This window comes from Mycteria americana, chromosome 6 (assembly GCF_035582795.1).
Source record: "Mycteria americana isolate JAX WOST 10 ecotype Jacksonville Zoo and Gardens chromosome 6, USCA_MyAme_1.0, whole genome shotgun sequence".
Lineage (NCBI taxonomy): Eukaryota > Metazoa > Chordata > Aves > Ciconiiformes > Ciconiidae > Mycteria > Mycteria americana.
In genome coordinates this window covers 48916900-48937043 of record NC_134370.1, presented here as the reverse complement: position 1 = coordinate 48937043, position 20144 = coordinate 48916900, and the positions used below count along the sequence as shown (strand labels likewise).

Here is a 20144-nt window from a genome sequence, read left to right as displayed (position 1 = left end):
TTCCACAGCCACTGCCACCTCCCCTCCGCGCCCGAGGGCTCTCGAAGGCTGTGTCACTCCATCCTCCATCCCACCCATCCCTCCTAGACCTGAGCTGCGCCTGCTGTCCCAGAGCTCCCTGTTTTCTCCTCCCCCCCTCCCCAAGAGGAGTCTTGGTCCCAATCCTGGCCCCAAACAGACTGAGAGATCCCAACTCTGCCTTCCGAACCAGGCAGCCAGTAAAGCCAATGCCCCACGCATCGTTTAACGCTGCATAATTCTCCCTTGGCTGAAGGGAACTATTTTAAACCTGCTGAGCCCTGCGTGCCAGATGCCACCTCCACCCAACACCCTTCAAGAGTGCAGGGACTCCGTGGGGACACCTCCTTTGGGGTTGGGGGGTCCTGTCTTTAGCCAGAACACGGTCCACCAGGTCCAGGCATCAGCCCCAAAATGCATCCTCACATCTTCCCCCAGCTGGTCCGAGCATCTCCAAGGGTGGAAGATAAAGCCTGGCTTAAAGGGGAGCTTTGCCATCACTTGGCAGCTTCATCACTGTCACAGCCTCGCTAGTTCTCATGCGTGGGATGGAGCCAAGTGATGCCCAGGCTGCTCATCCCAGCTACGTGGGGACTCTAGGCAGAGATGGGGGGACTGTCCCCACCTTGTAACCTGTCAGGGGATCCCAGGACCCCCAGGGTGCTGTGTCTCCCCACAGGGCTTCATCCCATGGGAGCACAGCGAGAGACAGAGGGGTGGCGAGGCGGGATGTGCCGCGTCCGTATGGAATGGTTTTTTTATTACCGTTTTTATCTCACAGTCGGTAGCATTACATGAGAATAAAGCACTGGACAGGACTGGAAAAAAAGGCCTCTGGAGACAGCATGCAAACATTGCAACGAGTTTAAAGCAAAACAACCCAAAAAAAAGCGTCTCGCGGGGACGCGGCCGCGCTCTCCCGACCGGGCGGCGAGTCCAGCGTCTCCCCTTTAACCATCACTTCTGTCGTTGGGGTTTCCTTTTCGTGTGTCCGTTTCATTGGCTTATTTATTTTATTATTATTCTTCTTTTATTAACCTTCTTATCTCTTTTTTTTTTTTTTTTCTTCTTTTAATTACATTAAAAAATAAGATTCGTACTTTAGTAAAATGCCCAGTGCTCAGCTGGGCCCTGCTTGAAATAATAAAAAACCAACCAAAAAACAACAAAAACCCCCCAAAACTGAGAAAACAAAAAAAAACACCCAAAAATCCAAAAAAAAAAAAAAGAGCCTGGGAGACCAAAAAAACCCCAAAACCTGACCAAAAAAAAAAAAAAAAGACTGATTTGGAAGTTTGGAAGCAACCGGAAGAATTGGGGGGGGGAACACCCCCGGGGTTCCCTTCCAGCCGCTCCTGGTGCCGGGGCCAGGCAGGGGGGCTGCCCACACTCCGGTCTCCCCCCCCAGCGTGGGTCCTCTCCGGCTGCCGGGGTGGGTGAGCCCCCCCTCACAGGTAGAGCTCCTTCTCTTTGATATGCACTAGCTGTTCACGGAGCTGGTGGAAGGACGGCCGGTGGCCGGGGTCCAGGGTCCAGCACTTCTTCATCACCTCGTAGACGACGGCAGGACAGCCGTCGGGAGCATCCATCTTATAGCCCTTCTCCACGCGGGGTACCACGTCCTTCAGGGGCTGGGGGTACAGGGGATGGTTTCAGGATGCAGGGGTGTGCGGTTCCCCCCCCAAACGGGGACTCAGCCCCCCCCAAAACCAGCCCTGAGGGGAGGGGGATGGTCCTCACTTACGATTCTCGGATAAGGCACTCGCCCGAAGGAGTAGATTTCCCAGAGGAGGATCCCGAAGCTCCACACATCTGACTTGGTGGAGAATTTCTGGGGGCAGGGGGAAAAAAGAGAGGCCCCGTGAGCGGCCTCAGGCAGGGATGGGGGGCAACAGATCTTCCCCACCCTCAGGGCAGCTATTTTTTGGGGGTCAGACAGTGGGAACTGGGGCTCAAACACCATCTCTGCGTGGAAAATTTGGGACAGCCCGGGATGTGCCCTCTTCCTCCAGCCTCCAACACGTCCCCGCAGCCCAGGACCCCGTCTCCGCTCACCTACCTTTTCTCTAAGTGCTTCTGGCGCCGTCCACTTCACCGGCAGCTTCCCTGTGTCCTGCGTGGAGGAGGCTTCCTTGGTCAGCCCAAAATCACTGACCTTCGCAATGTTGTCCTCCGAGACCAGGACGTTCCTCGCTGCCAGGTCCCGATGGACAAAGTTGTTGGCTTCCAGGTACTCCATGGCTTCACAGACATCTCTGGTTGGGGTGGGAGAGAGAAGGGCGTTAGCAAGGTGGCCCCAAAACGTTGGTGGGTGCAGGTCAGGGTGGTGGGCACAGCCAACCCTTGGTGTCTTGCTGTCATACTTACAAGGAGAACTTCAGTAGGCAGTCTGCACCGAGGACCGACCGCCCGCGTGACCGCAGGTAGTCTACTAGGCTGCCCTGGAGGGAAGGAGACAGATGGTACCACCAGGGTCAGCATCCCACCCACCACCCCCTCCCACGTGGGGCAGGATCCGGGGATGATGTCCCTCCCTCGAAGCCAGGGATGCCACCCCCAAACACCACGGTGGCCCCAGGGAGATGTCACCCAAGCCGGGATGACCCAGCTGGGTCTACCAGGGTGAAGCCCTGGGACCCTGCGGGGGTGCTGGGGGGGGCAAAAGGGGCAGAGTGGGAGGGAAGGTGCCCAGGGTGGGGGTCTCACCTTGGCCATGTATTCAGTGACGATGTAAAGGCCACTCTTCTCCTCCACGATCACGCCCAGGAGCTGCACCAGGTTGCTGTGTCGGAGCTGCCTGCGCGGCGCAGGAGGGCTCAGGGCAGGGTTTTGGGGAGAAGGGGAGGCTCCCACAGTCCCTGCAGGGCATCGGGGACCACCCGCCTCTGCTTGTACGGACAGAGGTGCCCCCTCCCTTGTGTCGTCCCCCCCAGTAACACTCACGTCATCACGGACGCCTCCGCCAGAAAGGCTTGCGCTGTGGCATCATTTTTAATGCACTTCACGGCAACTTTGTTCCCCCGGTAATCCCCCAGCATCACGTCTGCGGGCCAGGAAAGATGGGCACTGGAGGCACTGGGGAGCATTCCAGCCTCCCGGGCCCCACCGTCACCTTGGGGGGGCTGCAGAGGAGCCCCCCTCTTAGGGCCACCGCGGCACTGGGGACACGGGGCTTACCTCCAAATTCCCCTTTGCCAATGATCTGCAGCAACTTGAGGTCCTTCATGTTGAGGGCCCAGCCGCCTGCGCGGGGGAGAAGGGAGAGTGAGGGGGTGCTGGGGGGGTCCCCAGGAGCTGGGGAAGGGGCACGGCCACTCACTGCGGGAGAACTCGTCCTGCGCTGCCACCGTCCCCTCCATGACCTTCGGTTTGATGAGGCGGGTGCAGAGCCCGTCCGCGTCCGTGGTGTAATGCTGGGGGAGACACAGGTGAGAGGCAGGTCTGCCACGGCCACGGGTGACAGGCGGTGGTGCGTGGGTGACACTCTGGGGTGGGGGTCCCGGCCAAGGCGATGCCGGGCTCTGGGATCCCACCAGGTGGCAGCACGAAGCCACGGATGGGACCGGCAGGGGCTCGGGGGGGGGGGGGGGGGGGGGGGGGGAGGGCGGTCCCTGTCCCTCCCGGTCCTTCTGTCGCGGGCACATCCTGCCTTGCCCATCCAGCCGCTCCCTCCATTCTGCCCCGTCCCCCACCTTGCCCCAGGGGTCTGTCCCCAGCAGCCCTAACCCATGGGGCCAGAAGAGAAGGTCCCACCATCTCCTGGGCTCCAGACCTACAGCCCCACAAGCTCTGACCCCTATGTCCCCCTCCAACCTCAAACCTATGGTCCCCAGGCTGGGGACAGGAGTGGCGGCAGCTCCTGTCGTCGGCAGGTGAGAACTCACCTCCACCAGCTGCATGAGGTTTTCGAAGTAGACCTCCTCGTCGATGCTCAGCTTGCTGGAGGAGTAAATGATGCGGTAGTGCTCCACCTTCCCCTCGCAGCTGACGCATAGGGTGTAGTCCCCGGGGTAGTTGGTGCTCTCCCGCACCAGGAAAAGCCCCGTCTCGGGTGGGTACAGCAGCCGCTCTGCCTGCTCCCGCGTGATCTTCCCGTGAAACCACCTGCAACAGGGCACATAGGGCAGGTCAAGGACTGGGGATGCGCTGGCCGGACACCCGTGGGGCTGTGTTTGGGGGGGATGGGAGCACGGAGCAGCCTTCATCCCTGCCTGCACAGGGCCAGCTTGCCCGTTCTCCTCCTTGTTGCCCCCATCAACCCCACGACACAGCTCCTTCCAGGGCATCCTGCTCCCAACCCAGGACTCAGCCCCTCTGCACACCCCTGGGGGCTTCCTCCCCACTGGCTCCTCAACTGGGGGTCACTGGTGGCTCTGGGATGCAGCAGGGACATCAAAACCATCTATCCATCCATCTGTCCATCTATCTGCCTGCCTATGTCCTATTCCTCCCGTACAGACGCCGTTCCAACCGCCCTTCTTTCTCCCAGCAGCCTTTATAACAACAACTTTGGGTAAAAGACCCATTTTGAAATGCAATCCAACCGTCCATCATCTTCCTGGCTCTGCAGGCAGCTCCAAAGGCGCTCAGAGCTTTCCCCAGCAGCAGCAGGTCCCAAATCAATGCTGCTGGGAAAGCCTAAGCCCCTGCCCCTTCTGTCTTTCAACCCCGCTAAGCCCTGCAAGGGATGTTGCTTCTGTTGGGACACGGGGTCAACGGGGTCTTTGGTCTGACACAGTGGGGATGCTCCAGACCAAGCCAGCTCCCCCCAAATTCACCTTGACAGAGACCCAGCAGATACTCACGGCATGAGGCTGAGCTTGATCCCAGCTTTCACTCCTTCCCGCTTCTGCACATAGTTAGCGGGGATGATGCCCTCCCGGCCCACCTTATTCTTCGCCTTGTACCAATTGGGATCCTGCGGGGGACAGCAGAGATGTCAAGATGAGCCTGCGGCCCCCGAAGATGGCAGCATCCCACCAAAGAAGCCCACGAGGGTGTCAGTGCTGCCCCTCCGTTCCCAGCCAGCTGCCTGCGTGGCCCCAAGCACCCCGGCACACCCTGCCTGGCTGCGGGCAGGATGGGGTGGGCAGGGGACAGCCACAAAGGTCAGGGTCGGTGCTGGGGCCAACAAACCCAATGCTGGTGGCCCCGCGGAGGTCACTGCGATCCCCTTCCCAGGCAGCTGGGCATCCCGGAGCCCCCCGACCCACGGCCTCTCTCTTTTTCTCCCCCTGCGCCAAGCACAGCACTGCTCCCCGATTGCGAGCCTCTCCCCTCCCTCCTCCACCTCCCAGGAGGCACTTGAGAGGCTTACATTTTGGAGAAACCTTAACTAACGAGGCCATGAATTAATTAACCGACTGTGTGGCCTGATTCCTGCCCTGCTGGCTCTGTGGGACTTCCAATGGGACCAGAGGATCCCACTGGCATGGCAAACGCCGTGTCGCTGGATGCAGGGATGCTCCCGGCATCCCGTGGAAACCCAGGCACGGGGGCAGCAGCAGCCCAGGGGGGTCCATGGGGAGGCGACGGCCTTACCTTGGTGACAGCGACAATGGTAAGGACGTCTCCTTTGCTGAAGGGCAGGTCCTGCTCGGCGGTACCATGGAAATTGTATTTGGCGATACATTCTGTACCGGACGGCCAAACGGCCTGGCCGGGGAGAGGGGAACGGTGTCAGAGCCTGGCTGGGCATGTCTCCCACCCCCGGCACCCCCCGGTCCCCAGGGATCCCCCCTACGGGCATGCGGGGCTCCTGTCCCTCTGATGCAAACCCAAACAGTTTCACTTAAACCAGAAGCAGTTGGGGGATTTTGGGCAGCCCTGGGAGCTCAGACGGTGTTTTTCAGCTGGGATGGTGGGAGAGGGGGGATGACACACAAAACAACAGGTCCCCGTGGTACCAGGCTTCTGCAGGGGCGTGGGGGGATGGGGACAAGTGTCCCCATGTCCCTCCTCAGCCCTGGAGCCATCTCTGAAGAAGATGGAGAGGCCGGAGAGCCTGCTCCATCCCTGCCTCTCCTCTCCGCCCGGCACTTACCTGCATCCCTGACATCTTCTCCGGAGGTTGGGGGGGCACAAATCTCACAGGGGGGACACGTCACTTGGTACCATGAGACCTGCAGCGGGAAAGGACAACTGAGAACCGGGCATGGTGGGGAGGGCTGTGTAAGGACGATGCACAGGGAGCAGCCCCCCGCAGAGGATGCTCCCTGGGCCATGCGAGCATCTCTTCTACTGCCAAGAGGAACAGGTCCTGTCCGAGGCACTGCTTCCAAAACGTTCCCAAACTGATGTGAAAACCCATATGCAGGAGCTCCGAGTCCGCTCAGCCCCGCTGCAGCTGGGGACCGGACCAGTGTGGAGCTACTCGCCTGGATTATAAGGTATTTGCACGGATACTGCTGCGTGGCCACCACAGCATCTGCATCAACAGAGCGAGGAGAAATATGGTACCATACAGAGGGACAGAGATGCCCAAGGATGGGAACAGAGCAGAGACAAACTCCAGGAGCAGCTGGAGCCCATTCTCCAGCCCGGGGCAGTTACTGCACCATGGCGGCCGGCTGGGAACCAGCAGTGAGAGAGAAGCTTCAAACCCTCCAACTCGCACGTGTACGACTGCCTCTGCCTTGCAAAATCCCCCCAGCCTCACCCTGCAAAGCCTCCTCCACCCAGCTACGGGGGGCTGCCAGCAAGGCGGTTCATGGTCCCTGCAGCACCAAGGGGGAAACTGAGGCACGGGGCGGCGGGGGATCCAGACAGCAAGAAGTAGCTCCCCCAAGCCCCAGGCTCACACCTCGGCAAGCATCTCAGTCCCTTCCCTGGCAGCACCGGGGGCTGTGCAGCCACAGCCCCGCTCTCCCATGGCGCCTGGTGACCCACGTGGGGAAACATCCAGCCCTGGGAGCTTCCCAGGCTCAGGATCCAAAAGAAATAAAATAAAGCTATTTCCTGCAGGATAAAACCCATTGGCACTCCGGGACACAGGAGCTCCCGCCAGCTCCTAAATCCCAGGGGGATGCACCGACCCGGGGTGCCGTGCTCCCCCCGGCAGCGCCCCGAGGCCCCAGGCTGGGTCGCATCCTGCCCTGGCGCGTGGGAGGGGAACAAACCCGGCTTTATTCTTGCCGCTTTGACCCCCGGGAAGAGATGAAGTCACCGGCCCCAGCATCAAACCCGGCTTTCTTGGGCCGGGGCGCTGGGGTCATGCCGGGCTGGGGGCACGGGGCGGGATGCATGGGATGCAGGCAGGGCACCCCTGCCTGCACACCCCAAAAACCACCCAGGTATTTATTAATTCATCGTATCAATTTGGGGCCATTGGCGGCCACTGCTCCCAGCCCTGCTGTCAGCAGCTCAAAATGTTTTGAGCTCCCAAGCTGTTGGGAAGGAGGAACTGAAACAAGGGGCAAGGCCGGCAGAGACGGGAGGAGGAAGAAGATAAGGGGCAGAACCACGGGGAGGAAGAGAGCGAGTGCAAACGCAGCCCCGTTTCCACTGCAGCCGTGCCCGGACCCCTCCGGAAAAGGCGTCACACTGCCACCGCCTCCCTCACCTTGCCCCAGAGCAGGGACATGACACAAGTCACTTTATTTTTGGCATAAGAGAGGAGAAACTGAGGCTCAGACGCTCACCCTAAGGACACAGTTTGGGGACTCGAGGCTGAGCACTGGGGTTTTCAGTGAAGCCCATCACCGCAGCATCTGGGCCCTGTGCGTCGAGTCAGTTTTATTCCCAGCCAGCCCCGGAGCTGTTGATGAAGAAATGCCTCTCGAGACGGCACCCAAACCCAACTTGATGGCAACCGTGAGCCTGGGGACACTGCACGGAGGTGGCCAGGACCCAAGGGAGGGCAGTGCTGGATGATGCCGGACCGGAGAGCATCAGCTGGGAACGCGGACCCCCGAAACGTCCCCGGCTCATACTCTCTTTGTTTTCAAGCTGATTTTTGCTTAAATCCTGAATTTATACCCAACGTGGAGTAAAAATTTCAGCAAAGGGTCTGGATACTGCCAGTCTGAAATGCAGCCCAAGAAAAATAGGGAATAAACTACAGCCCTCCATCAGTCCCTAGAGGGATTCAGCTAAACTCTGGAAGGAGCTCGTTTAAGAGAAAGTTCCCCTGTGTCCCTGCAGAGACAATTTCCCACTGCCGGGGTTTTCGGCCCTGTTCCCCATCCGGCACCCGGTGGGGACGCCGAGCAGGAGCCAGCCCTGGGTGTTGCTCAAGCAGCTGCTCATCCCCAAAGCGCTGAGTCAGCGCTTCCCACCATCCAGGCGCTCCGACACCACTATTTTAGAGTAACCAAAGAAGAAAAAGCAGCAGGATGGAGGTTTCATCCGAGACGTGACCCCAGTTGGAAAATCCTGGCTGAGCTTTGCCCACCGGAGCCGGGTCGGGATGTCAGGTAGCATCACCTGGAAGGGATGCCCGAGGGTCCATCCCTGGACCGCAGCCCTTCTGCAGGTTGGAAAAGCCATTTTCCACCCCGCGTGAGAGCCGGATCTTTCCAGTCCCGAAGGCCAGTTGTTTGGGCTTTCAGCTCACGAATGTCACCAGCATTTATATTTTATAAATGCAGAGAGGACACAAAATTTATAGCCTGCCTTTGGGCTTTTGAGCCTTTATAAAGAGTATTTTTTTTCTCTTTTAAAGAGGAAACTGTCCCAGCAAACCCCGCCAAGAGGAACATGCTCCAGCCAGTCCCAGCATTTTTACCTTCCCGGACCGTGGATATTCATGGCATCAGACAGTGGCATTGTTATAAATATAGCGCAAGAAATTTGCTTATCAGTTTTACAGGGTAGGCGGTTAACGGCACCGGGAACTGCCCTTTACAGAGCCTCTGATGCCCCTTTCTATATTTTGGCACAGACCTTCTTCCTCCTCAGGGTGACTTTTAAGCAGCAGCCTGACTTTTTTTTTAATCGTTACCTAATTTTTGCCTCAAAGCCGAGGCTTTCCGAAGAGGAGGAAACCACACGCCCCCAAGGGCACTGAGCTCCGGGGCCGCTGCCAACCGGCCCCCCGAAGGCACCGCTGCCTGCGGTGGCCTCATGTGACAGCCAGCGGTTCCTGCCGAGCGCGTCACCCGCCGTCACCCAGGCTGGCCCCAACCTCGTGCCCGCGTTCGCTTCCGCCGTCCGGGCTCATCCCTATGGGATGCCAGGTTGGGAGAAGGATGTGGTGATGCCGGCGTGGATCCAGAGCCTAAAGGCAGCATCCCCTGCCTTCCCCGCTGGAGAGCTCCGGGAAAACACAGGCATCGCCCCTTCTCTCCTAAAGCAGAGGTGCTTCCCCAAGGAGGATGCGTAGCAGCAGAAGTCAGCTTGAAAAAAATAAATAACAACTACAAAAATAGCCAGGGAGCAGCCCAACCAACTTGGTGGAGCCGAGTGCCAGGTTTGGCTATTTTCAGCCCTGCCGGGCGAGGGTTTCGCTCCCCCTGGAAACTCCCCATCCCCAAAGGGGTGCTCAGAAAAGTAGCCGGGGCGTGCAGAGGAACCCACCAGCCTTTTCTCTGCTGAAAACCGCCTCCATTTCTTCCCCGTCCTCCGCCTGAGCATCCTTCGAGCCACTCTGCCCAGGCACCCTGGTGAAGAACCTCAGCCCGATGCTGCACCCCAAGAAAGGTCAGGGTACTTGCTGGTCCCCACCACCTCCCTCCCAGCCCTGCTCCTGGATTTCCCTCTGGGAAGCCTGGCTCAGTGTCCAAGAGCCAGGGAAGGCAGGCAGGGCAGGTATGGCAGATACCTTTGCCACCCTGATAATCCAAAGGGCACCAGGGAAACGAGTCGGGGGAAACCTTTCCTCTCGTTAATCACCAGCATTTCCTTCTCCTGCCAAAATCGTGCTGTGCCAGACCCACAGGCAGGCTGGGACCAGTGCCCAGGGGGAATTTGGGACCCCCAGACCACTGGCACCATGGGATGGGTTGGGGGAAAGATGCCGCATTTCCATTTCAAACCCAATTAGCCGGAGGGAAATAGGGAGCAGACCTTGCCCAGCACCAGCTAGGGACGACTCTATTTTAAATAAAGTTTAGTTGTAGACGGTAGGAAAGCTTCATTCCCATCGGAAATAGGCATGCAGGCACCATCTGCGTCCACCCCGCTCCGCTCATCCATCTCACCCTTGCCAAAACATCTCCCAACGCTCAACAACCCGAGTTTCTTTAAACTTCAAAAAAAAAATTAACCCAAAACCAGACAACATCCTCACTCTCTCCAAAAGATCTTATCACCTGTTATTACAAGTAACACCTACGATTACTATAATCGAAAGAAAAACGTTCCTCCTTTATCTCATCAGCGAGCTGGCTGTGCTCGCAGGGAGGGTTTTGCTGCTGCTTCCCCGACCCAGCCTTGACTGCGTGCCCCGCCGGGGGAAAGAGGGGGTCTTCCTTTCTTTTTTTTTGAGTTGTTTTTTTTTTCTTCTTTTAAAAAGAAGAAGAGAAGATGTTGCTGTTCAGACCACAGAAGGCGCCTGGGGGACAGTCAGAGGCAGGTGGAGGCCTAGAGAGATGCTCCTGGCCTCCCCATCGTGGAGGGGTTTTCCTGGTCCTCTTTCCTACAAAAAACCTCATCAGGGTGATTTTCCCTCCTCGTTACCCCACAAATGGCCCCAGCATCCCCTTCGCAGGTCCCGGAGGGTGTCAGGGCGTCCCCGGGGATGGGCACGTGGCGCAGAGAGGAGCGGCTGCCAGTGAAGCCGCCCCAGTACGGGCTTGGGGAACGCCGGGATGCGGTTGAAAGGTTTTTTTGCAAACACCCACCCAAAACTGAAAAGATGGGGGGAGGCAGCGGTCACAGGACGAAGCGCACCCCAAACTCCCTGGGTTCACAGGGTCGACATCTTGGGGGGCTTATCCCGGTGCTGCTCCCCACCACGAGGCTTTGCTTCATCACCACCATCCTGCCAGCGCTCAACGAGGGATGGGAGGATGGGGACCTGCCGGGACTACTCCCGAAACCTCCCGCGTCCTTCTGCCGCGCTTCCACGGATCTCTCCGTCCGCTCGCCGCCTTGCCAGGATCAGGACGGGCTCCTGCGTGGGTCCAGCGGGAACAAACCCCACGGGAGCGTGGTGGGTGAGATAGCCTCCGTCCTGGGAGGAAGGCAGCCATCCCCCTCCTCCTGCTCCCCAGCCCTCGCACCTTCGATTTTAATTTATTTTTACTTTTTTTTCCGCACGATGGCACGGCCCCTTTCACTCTCGATAAACCTACAAGCAACAGCCGTGGCTATAAATAACCCGTCACCGCCTTATTGACCAGAAAAAAAAAAAAAAAAATCGCTGCCAGCCCCTTTTGACGCCTGGACCGAGCTCCCTCCTTCCGCCCCAACCGCTCTCAAAAACCCCGCCAGCAGCGCGGGGCTCGGCCTCACAGTACCAAAACGGCCCCGGCCTTTGTACAGGATGGGGATGGAGCGGGAGGAAGCTGCGGCAGCCCCCTTGCCGGGCAGCGGGCTTGGGGGTGAGGCGACAGCCCCCCAGGAGACGGGGATGCTGCTGGGGTCCGTCGCTCTCTCCGCGGCTGGAGCTGGAAGGATGCGGCCCCCGGCCGATGGGGGACGATGGGGTCCCTGGGGACAGTCGCTGCGCGGGAGCAGCAGCAGCGGCCCGTGACGGGGTCACCCGCCGGGTCGAGCGGCATGGAGGCGGCTGCACGCCCCGCATCCCCCCCGCGTCCCCCCGCATCCCCCGGCCCCCGCCCGCCCCGCAGGCCCCATTGTCTGGGCTCCGCCGCCGCCGCGCTCCCGGCCCCCGGCCCCGCTCCCCCCGCGGCGGGGGGGGGGGGGGCGCGGAGGGGGCGCGCCCCCCAAGCACGGGGGGGATGCGGGGTGGGGGGGGTGGGCGACCACCCCCCGATGTCTCCCCGCCCCCCGCCGCCTCCCGGGGCAGCGGGGGTCTCCGGCACGGCGCGGGTGCGGGGAGCGGCACTCACCTCCCTCCGGGCAGGGGGCTCAGCCCGCCGCCGGCTGCTCCATGCGGCGCTGCCGGGGGCCTCCGGGCTCGGCTGGGCCGGCGGGGGGGCGCGGGGGGGCGGAAGGGGCGGAGGAAGCCGGAGCCGCCGGAGCAGCCGCCGCCGCCGCCCGGCGGGGCCGAGCTCGGGGCGGCGGGGAGCCGGGGCGGCGGGCTTCGGGGGCGGCGGGGTGTAAGGGGGGGCGCGGCGCGTCCGCCGCCCGCCTCGGGCCGGGCGAGGGGCGCGGGGTCCGCCCGGGGCGGCGGGGCCTGCTGGAAGGAAGCGGCGCCCGGAATCGGAGCGCCCCGAGCAGCGCGCCTGCGCCGGCACGGCTCGGCTCGGCACGGCGGGGCACGGCGCGGCGCGGGGCCGCCACCTGCCGGGGGCCGCCGCGCCGCCGCCGCCACCGCCACCGGCACCCGCATCCACCGGCACCGGCACCGGCACCGGCGACGGGACCGCCGCCGGCGTCCGCACCCGGCACCCGCACCCGGCACCCGCACCCGCACCCGCACCCGCACCCGCACCGGCACCCAGCCGTGCTGCCCGCCCGCTCCCCCGGCCCCGGGTTCCTGCGTGGGCCGGGGGTGCCTCCTCCGTGGGTGCTCGCATGGGCACAAAATAGTACTAAAGTGGTGCTAAAATGATACTAAATTACTAATGAAACAATAGTAATAACAATAAATGATAAAAGCAATAAAACGCTAAAATATCAAAGTAATGACAAAATAATAATAAAACATAACATAGCGTAACATCTGGATGATCTTTAAGGTCTCTTCCAACCCAAGCCATTCTATGATTCCATGATTCTGTAATAACAAGAAGAAGAAGAATATAATGATGATGATGATGATGGTGATGGTGATGGTGATGATGATGATGATAAGGGGTGAGGGTGGTGGAGCCTGGCTGCAGCAAGGTGGACAGAGAGCAGGGGTAGCCGTGGGTTGGGCACCTCTCCGCCATTTCCCTCCCTGGCTGGCTGCAGCACCTCAGCATCTTCGGAGACCGCAGGGTGTTGGAGGGATGGCAGCACCCCGCTGCAGGCGGCTGCCCGGGCCCAGGGCTCTGCTGCCTGCCTGCAAATGTTCCTTTGGTGTTGGGGTCTGTTCCCGCAAGTGAACAGAATGGAAAGAGGGATGGGAGAGAGGAAACAGGATCTGGGCGTCCTGGCACGTTTCCTTATGCCCCACCATGCCGGTCCCTTGGGATGGTCAGGTATCGGCTCAGTCCCCAGCGCATCCATCCCCCGGGGAAGGGCGCAGGCTCATGAATGCAGGGGCAGGGCAGCGCTGGCCTGGCAGCAGGTCCGGCAGGGACCAGAGACCTCCCCCCCTTCCTGCTGAGAGGCCACGCTCGCCGTGGGCCACTGGAATGCCGAAAAGCCTCGCCGACACCGAGGTGGTTGTCACTTCCTGCCCCAGCGCTGCTGCAGCCATGTACAGCAAAGCAGGAAGCCCAGGCACCAGCCTCCCTTCGCTTTTTAGCTACCCCTCACTTCTCCCAGTGCTTTGGCATCCCCCAGCTGAGGCATGGGTGACCAAAAACCGGCCGGGGGGAATGATATCAGCAGCTCTGCTGGCCCAGGGAGGCTCTGAAGAATGTCATTGCATGGGAAGAGATTGCGGCCAACTTCCCTGCATTGAGCGTGATACCCCCAAGGATGTTGGCAGGGGGCAGGGGGGGCAGGAACCCTTCCCACCCACCTCTGCCCCTCTCCTGCTAGATAAGGGACTTTGAGAGCTCAAAAACCAAGCCCGAGTCCTAGCCCTGCATGGCTGGGAGGGGAGGATGCTCTCCCTGGGATGAGAGGACCAGGGAGAGGTGATGGAGATGTTTGCGAGGGGCACAAGGGAACCACAGAGGATGGGGAAAATCAGGGGGCAGAGCCAGGGAGATCCCAGTGGCCAACGGAGTGGGTTGCAAAGCCCGGCTTATTTTTAGGGAGCACATCCTTGCTCTTATGGCGTGTGGGAAAGAGCCTGGGACCCACTGCTGGAGTCAGGCACCCCAGGGCCTTTGCAGCCCCAAGCTTCCCCAGGGGCCTGGCGGGTTCATTCAGCATTGGGGAGGTGGGGAACGGGCTCATCCTCACACAGCTCCCCAGCAGAGCGGTCCTGGGAGGAAATGAAACCAGCTCATGCATCTGTTTGCACCAGAAATGCACCCACAGATGCAAGCCCAAACCCACCCACACACGCATCAGTGCACCCACCCGGGCTTGCACACGCATCAACGCACCTGTGCACGCTCACAAGCACAGATGGGTGTGCAAGCATGCGTGCACGGTGTGTGCGTGCACATGCCGACGCCTGGTTGCACACCCAGCATACCCAAACCCAGCATCACTGTTCTCTTCGCTGGGTAAAGACGCAGCCCACCAGGCTGCCTGCAGCTCAGGGCCAGAGTGCTGCCTGCTCCTGCCTGCCCTCTCCCTGCCAGATCTTGCCTGCTGGGACCTCAACACAGCCCTGCTGGCTGTCTCCCCCACTGCTGTGCAGACTCCCACATGGGCTGCACCCGGGGGTGACACAGCCACGGGGACCAGAGACTGAGGAGAAGAGGGGGTGAGACTCAGGCTTTTCCCTCCGGGTGTTTCCATCAGCAGGTGGGAATTTTGAGCTGATTTTTTGTGTGACAGTAACTAGAAGTCCAGAAAGACCCTTCCTTGCACTGCCAGATCTGGGAGTCCCCCCTCCCTGGGGCTGGGGAGCAGCACAGGGCTGGTGGGTCTCAGCTCTCAGATGAAAAGACCAGGCATGAACCCAGCTTGGTGGGGGATCGTGCCCAGTCCCAGGTTTTCCCAGTCCATCAGACCCAGGAATAGGGCAATACCCCAACAAATGCACAGCCATGAATGCTCAGAGCTGCTGTCAGTGTTTTTTTTTCCCCTTTGAAGGTCCACCGCTGAAGCCCCAAGACCACCAGCATCCCCAGGGACGGCTGGAAGGTGATGGCCGAGGCTGGGCCATGCAAGAGACCCGGAGGGGAATCCTCTGGGCACAGCTTGCTGCAATGTCCTGGCTGGGATTTTTCCCAGGAAGGGTCTTGGCTTGAGGGTGGGTGATCCCCTGGCTGGAAGGAAAGGATGGATTTGGCCATGCCAGGAGGAGACGTGGATGGCCTGGCCTTGCACCGGGAGAGGGGGCCCTTCAGCTGGTGGGAATCAGCAGGAAAAGGGAAAATAATAGAAAGGGGAAAAAAAAATGCAACAGAGCATGTTGTGGCCAAGGAGCAGCTGAGAGTAAAATCCCGACCAGGCAGTACTCCTTTGCTTAAGGGAGCAAAGTATGGGCGATCACCCGCCCTGTTGATCTGCCTCTTCTCTGCATCCCCTGGCTGGTTTAGTCCCTGTAGAGCAGCGGGTTTGGTGCCTCCAAGGGATTCAGGCAGTGCAGGCTGGATGAGAAGTGGTGGGCAGGGAAAGGGGAGGGTTGCTGCCTTGGATGTACTAGACAGGGGAGAATCTGCAGGCAGTGGCTGGGAACATCAGAGGAAAGCTGGCGTAAAGGCTCCCAGCTCATTCGACCCTGGAGAATTCACCTTCGAGCTGAAAAAACCCTGAAGGGAACCAGGTTTGGCTGGTTCTGCAGCTTCCAGAGCTACAGGGGCGATGGGGGACATGGGGTGCTCTGCAGGGGGGTTGGTCCCCTATAGATCCCCCTCCCCAAATGTGCCTCCCCCAAAAAACTCCGAGCAGGGGTAAATCCCCTCGCTCCTCTGTGCTCAGCAGCGAAAGGCACTTGTGGAGCTGGTGTGACAGATGCCACGGGAGGGCGTTCACGTCCCAAACCCCAGCGAGAGGGAACAAAAATGCTTCGGAAGCACCAAAGTGAATTAGGATCCCCCCCCCGCAGTGCTGGCAGCTGGCCCTGGCTCTCGGGGGGCTTCTCCCTCCCGTGCCAGCCCCGAAAATCCTCTTGGGTGCAGAGGGCAGCCTCATTTCAAAGCCTCTCCCGGGGAGCCCTCGTTTCCAAGATGGTTTTAATTAAAGCAGAAGGGGAGCAGGCTGGGGACACTGCCTGTTGGTGGGTGGCTTTTCATCTCCAGCGTGGGGTCAGGCTGGACCCCCCGCTCTGCCTGTGTCCGCCCCCCCCCCCCGGCACCGGGGGGGTCAGCACCAGCCCTGCTTTACCCACCCTGAGGGGGTTCAGGGAGCTGATTTTAGGGGCATGAGACCGGAGCAGTCAACTGGGACCCCTTATTATGGGGCCAAATAGTGGGGGGGTCTATGGGGGGAGATGAGAGCCTTGTGTGACCCCCAAATCCACCCTTGCTCTGTGGTAGCCAGTGCTACCCTGCCGCCGGCAGACCCAGCACAAGCTTTGGGGACATACAGGTGACTGCCAGCCCTGGATGCATCCTAGCTGTCCAGCCCGCATCCTGCTTCCAAGGCTGGGTTTGAGGAGCACCCGAAATCCCATTGGCTTTTGGCTCATGCTGCCAGTGCTTGCGGGACCTGGTGGCCCCCGGCTCTGTGGGGATGTGTCTCCGGGGCTGCTCCCCATCTCTCCCCTCTTTTCCTTCCCCCCTGGAAAACCATGGCCATGGCCATGGCCATGCCAGGGTCGGGGGACAGCCAGGTTTGAGGTCATTCCTGGGATCTTGGAGCTTTTCTCCAGCAGCACTTTGCAGGGAGCGGTTATCTCTGTATCTCCGTTGTTCCCTTCTTAACCCGGGGACAAACTCCATCCTTACCCGCTTTCATGTTCTCTGATTAACAGGTACCTTGTACCTCTAATGAGATGGAGAATTGATCAGCCCAAACACTGTCTCATTTCCAGAGGGAAGACGGAGGTGAAGGGTGGGAGGAGGAAGAAAAGTTCATAGTGATTTGGGAGCCCTCACAAAATAGGGGCAGAGCCATTTACCAGGTTTAACGTGTCAGCTCTGTCATCTTGAGCTCTCCTCCATCCACAGGTCCAGCCTGGGTTGAGCAGAGGACCAGCATCTTCTCCAACCCACTGCAGAAGGAAACTTCACCAGAGGAAGGTCCCACCAGCTCCAGCACCCCAGCAGATTTTCAGTCTTGGAGGCTGACCAGAGATTTTCTCCCCCAAAAGGCAGAAACTAGCCATTATCCTGCGAAGCAGCTGCTCCTGGGGTTCAAGGCACAGGGGAGCCCAGCTTTGTACCAGAAGTGGAGCTGCAAGGAGAAAGGTGGTGTTTGGGGGTTCCCTTCTCCATGGGAAGGAGCTCCCAAGGCCTGACGGTGCAGCAGGGCAAGTGGGATGCTGGGGCAAAGCTCACCACACTTAGAGGATCAGCTGCCACCAGCTCAGAGGGAGGTGTCCCCAAAACCCCTGGCAGAAAGAAAGCACGCATGGCTCAGAAATACAGAGTTTAAGGTGTGATTCAGAGCTTTATTTTAAGCTCTAGGACATCAAGAGATTATATTTTTGATGTCCAGGGACTGTCACCAGTGTTGGGGACAAGCAGCAAAAGGGAGACACCCAAGAGTTAATCCCCGTGGGGAGATGATTCCCAGAAACAGATTTCACGGGAAAATAAACAAACAGCCAAAGGAAAGAAGTTAGAAATACAGGATGCGCTTTTAACGAGGAGGGTTGTTAAGTGTTGGAGCAACTTCCCTCTTCCTTCCATCTGGGAGGAAGAGCCACAAGTGGTTCCTCTAGCCCATTTCAGGGCCGGGTACAGGCTTTCCTGGCGAGGAGATGTCACCACCCGGAATGCCGGCACCAGGCAGGTGTCTCAGCTCGAGAGAGAAGGTATGCGGCTGCCCGGACCTTTCCCGGCGGGAAGGAGGGAGCTGGGAGCGTCCCCCACTTTGGAAGTGGAGCTGGAGCCCAGCTGCCATGGCTGGTCTGCTGACTCATTTTAAAACCAACAATAAAAGCAATTGGCTGTGGGGTGATAAAAGCTCCCCTGGCTTATCACCACCCTGGTTCCAGTAACGAAATCACTGCACTTGCAAGCTACCTGGGGAGTAGTTGGAGGCCTTAACTGAGGAAGATTGTTAGGGGAAAGACAAAGATAGGGGAGCAGAAGTCCCTTACCTACTGTGAGCAATTGGGGCTTTCATGACAATGACCGATGAATTTGTTTATCAGGAGGGAAGAGGAGGAGGTAACGAGCTGACAACCTGCACCCCTGAAGGGAGCAGGGTGCCTCCCTCCCTTCCTTGCAGAGGGTCCCTGGGTGGCTGGGGGGATCTGGGGGTGCAGCTCCTCTCCAGAGCAAAGAGTATTGCAGAGCTGCGGTACCTTGTTTGATGCTCGCGCCATGGTCACTGCTCTCCTCTCTAAGTGCTGTGGGCTGCCAAGACACCTGGCAGAGAAAACATCTGGTCAAGGAGCCTGCTCAGCTTTGATGTTCCAACTGTATTGTCCAGGAGCAGGCAGGATGCCTGGCCTTGGGATTGGGGTGGCTAGGATTGAAGGGACAGTTTGATGGCAGCATCCCCAGCAAGAAAAGTGGGACCTCACCTGGGGTCACTAGGCTGTTGAACAGGCCAGGATGTCCAAGGAGATGTGTGCATGCAGGGCCATCAGACCAAGATCTCAGGGGGTCCTTCTGCCTATGCAAGCTGCCCAGAAATGTCTTCTGCAGAGGCATGGGATGTCTCCATTGGCATCAAGGGGAGGGAGAGATGCCAAATGAACATGGGGCTTTACAAAGTGAGGTGTTTTGCCTCCAACACCATGAAGAGAAGGGCTGCGTTGGGAAGGATAACCACCTGCCCATTTCTCTCCCCTCGAGCCTCTTCCCTTCCCATTCTCCATCCTGACACTGGGGTAAGTTTTTCTTCCAGGTCTCTGGTCTCCAGGCTGTACCCGATGGAGACTAGCAGCAGTGTCCCCAGGGGAGGCAATCCTGGGGAGACCTTCCACCAGCAAGGGCCTGTTTCACCTCCGTAACGTTAATATTAATCTGCTTATCTGCCCCAGGGCTATAAAACACTCATCTCCAAAGGGAAAAAAAAATTCCCACTGTGCTTTCTTTATATCTGTCCTTGCTTATTGCAGGCCTTATCAGCAAACACAGCCAGCCTTCAGGGCAAAAGAGTCACGCAATGGCTCCAGCAAATGGGGCCTCTGGTCCTACACCAGCATTGGCATTGTGTGTTCCCACTGCAGCTGGAGTCACCGGGCCAAGTCCATGAATGCTTCTCCGCCCCACAGAGATGGTGTGACACGCTGCCGAGTCCCTGGCAGTCTTGGTGCTCTTCTGAATCACCAAGTTAGGCACTGAGAGACCCAGATCCATGTCCAGGATGATCCCACCTTCCCCTGCAGTAGATGAATGCCAGCTTTGGGATGTCCCTTGTGGAAAGGTGGTTCATGCCTCTATTGCCTTGACCTATGGCCCTTGTCATAGGTAGGGGAGATGTTATTTGGCTGATGGACCTCATGGGTTGAGGTCCTAAACCATCCTTCCACTTTTCCTCCAAGGCCTCTGATAGCCTGAAGCTCAAACCACAGTTTGGACCTCCCGGTCCTCGCCCTTGCTTTTCCTAATATTGGGATTATGACATTGAATGGTGAAGACAAAGCCAGTGTGACATGGAGCGAAGTTGCTCAGGCTGGTTCCGTGAATTCAGGTGGGTCTGAGGCTGTATCATCTCAATGTTTCATCACAAATTGGTGACCAGGCAGGACCTGGACATACAGTTACTCCTTTCATTCAGGCTTGTTTAGCGGGTCTGAACACCTCCCTGCTTTAGCTGGAATCTCCCTGAAGTCTTGGGCAATCGACTTCCCCATTTTCTTCCCCAGCACGCTCTTTCATTTCTGTCTCTTCTTGGAAGTTTTTGTGCAATGCATGATGAGTGATTGGTATTCGGACCTGAAAGGAGCTCTCATTGGTCAGGGTCTGGGGCTGTAGCTGAGCAGATGCCACCCATGGGAACAGATTCAAGAGCAGTGTGTGTTGCACCAGATGGTTATACTTGTTCCTGTATTGTTGCTTGCCAGGTACTGAGTTGGCTAATATGCCTTTGCATGCACGTTGAAGAAAAGAAGGCATCTGGCTCTGCTGGCATGGGTTGACTGGCAGCCAATGTAAACTCTTGGGTTTCAGTTGGAGAAAGTCCTGTTCTCCTTCTCTGCCCCATTGTGAAAACACCCTTGCTCCAGCCCAGAATACCAGCAGCTTGATTTTCTCAATAGCAAGGGACTGCCTGTTGGGCTT

General features: G+C 58.9%; 1 protein-coding gene across 1 annotated transcript; it reads right to left on the bottom strand.

Annotated features, from left to right (window-relative positions):
* Nucleotides 1-750: 750 nt before the first annotated feature.
* CSK (C-terminal Src kinase) lies at nucleotides 751-12112 on the bottom strand. Its single transcript, XM_075505648.1, has 13 exons — nucleotides 11973-12112; nucleotides 6062-6140; nucleotides 5560-5673; nucleotides 4824-4936; nucleotides 3903-4122; nucleotides 3338-3431; nucleotides 3196-3261; nucleotides 2962-3061; nucleotides 2725-2815; nucleotides 2386-2459; nucleotides 2078-2273; nucleotides 1763-1849; nucleotides 751-1649 (listed from the first exon to the last, which is right to left on the bottom strand). The coding sequence occupies exons 2-13, from the start codon at nucleotides 6074-6076 to the stop codon at nucleotides 1467-1469; spliced, it is 1353 nt and encodes a 450-aa protein (XP_075361763.1). The 5' UTR covers nucleotides 6077-6140; nucleotides 11973-12112; the 3' UTR covers nucleotides 751-1466.
* Between the last annotated feature and the right edge of the window lie 8032 nt (nucleotides 12113-20144).

What these genes read in the sequence shown, in the direction of transcription:
- CSK (XM_075505648.1), bottom strand. An exon ending in ATCAAGCTCAGCCTCATGCC is followed by an intron (nt 4,123 to 4,823) that starts GTGAGTATCTGC and finishes GCCCTGTTGCAG; the next exon opens with GTGGTTTCACGGGAAGATCA. An exon ending in CAGAAGCACTTAGAGAAAAG is followed by an intron (nt 1,850 to 2,077) that starts GTAGGTGAGCGG and finishes CCCTGCCCCCAG; the next exon opens with AAATTCTCCACCAAGTCAGA.